General features: G+C 61.6%; 1 protein-coding gene across 1 annotated transcript in view; it reads right to left on the reverse strand.

Annotated features, from left to right (window-relative positions):
- The window catches only part of TECTA (tectorin alpha), a gene marked incomplete at its 3' end in the record, with an annotated part of 10683 nt that overhangs the window by 663 nt on the left and 9455 nt on the right, over positions 1-565 (reverse strand). Inside the window, exon 8 of the mRNA XM_008940576.1 lies at positions 403-530. Coding sequence (XP_008938824.1) covers positions 403-530 — 128 coding nt within the window. The remainder of the gene's footprint in view (positions 1-402; positions 531-565) is intronic.

The raw sequence follows: 565 nt of genomic DNA on the forward strand, positions 1-565 counted from the left end.
ACCCATAACCTCCTCTTCTCCAGGCTGAACAACCCCAACTCCCTCAGCCTGTCCTCACAGCAGAGCTGCTTCAGCCCTCTGTTCATTTTTGTGGCTCTCCGTTGAACACGTTCCAACAGGTCCACATCCTGCTTGTGCTGGGGGCTCCAGAGCTGGACACAGGACTGGAGAAGCAATAGCTTCTCCAAAACACCCCCAGAGCCATCGAGCTGCCCACAGCTATCTAATGCAGCAAGCGAGGAGTGGGGCCAAGAATCACACCACTGACCATTCCTCATTCCCACCCACAGGAGAAACACCCTGAATTTCTCCGCAGAGAAATTTGGGCAGACCCCCCAATCCACTCCCTCCCTTCTGAGGGGGAGGGACACAAGCCCTCGGCAGAGGCACGGGAACACTCACCGCATCCCGTCTGGGCGCGCCACTCCCCCACCGAGATGCCCAGGGCCTGGCAGACGGCCGCGTAGGCCTGGATGGCCTGGCAGAGGCCGGTGCCATTATCCCGCGCCCCGCAGAGGTCGTAGACGCAGCTGTGGACGAAGGCGGCGGGGTCGACGGCGGCGCC

Source organism: Merops nubicus, unplaced genomic scaffold (assembly GCF_000691845.1).
Source record: "Merops nubicus isolate BGI_N331 unplaced genomic scaffold, ASM69184v1 scaffold27335, whole genome shotgun sequence".
NCBI lineage: Eukaryota > Metazoa > Chordata > Aves > Coraciiformes > Meropidae > Merops > Merops nubicus.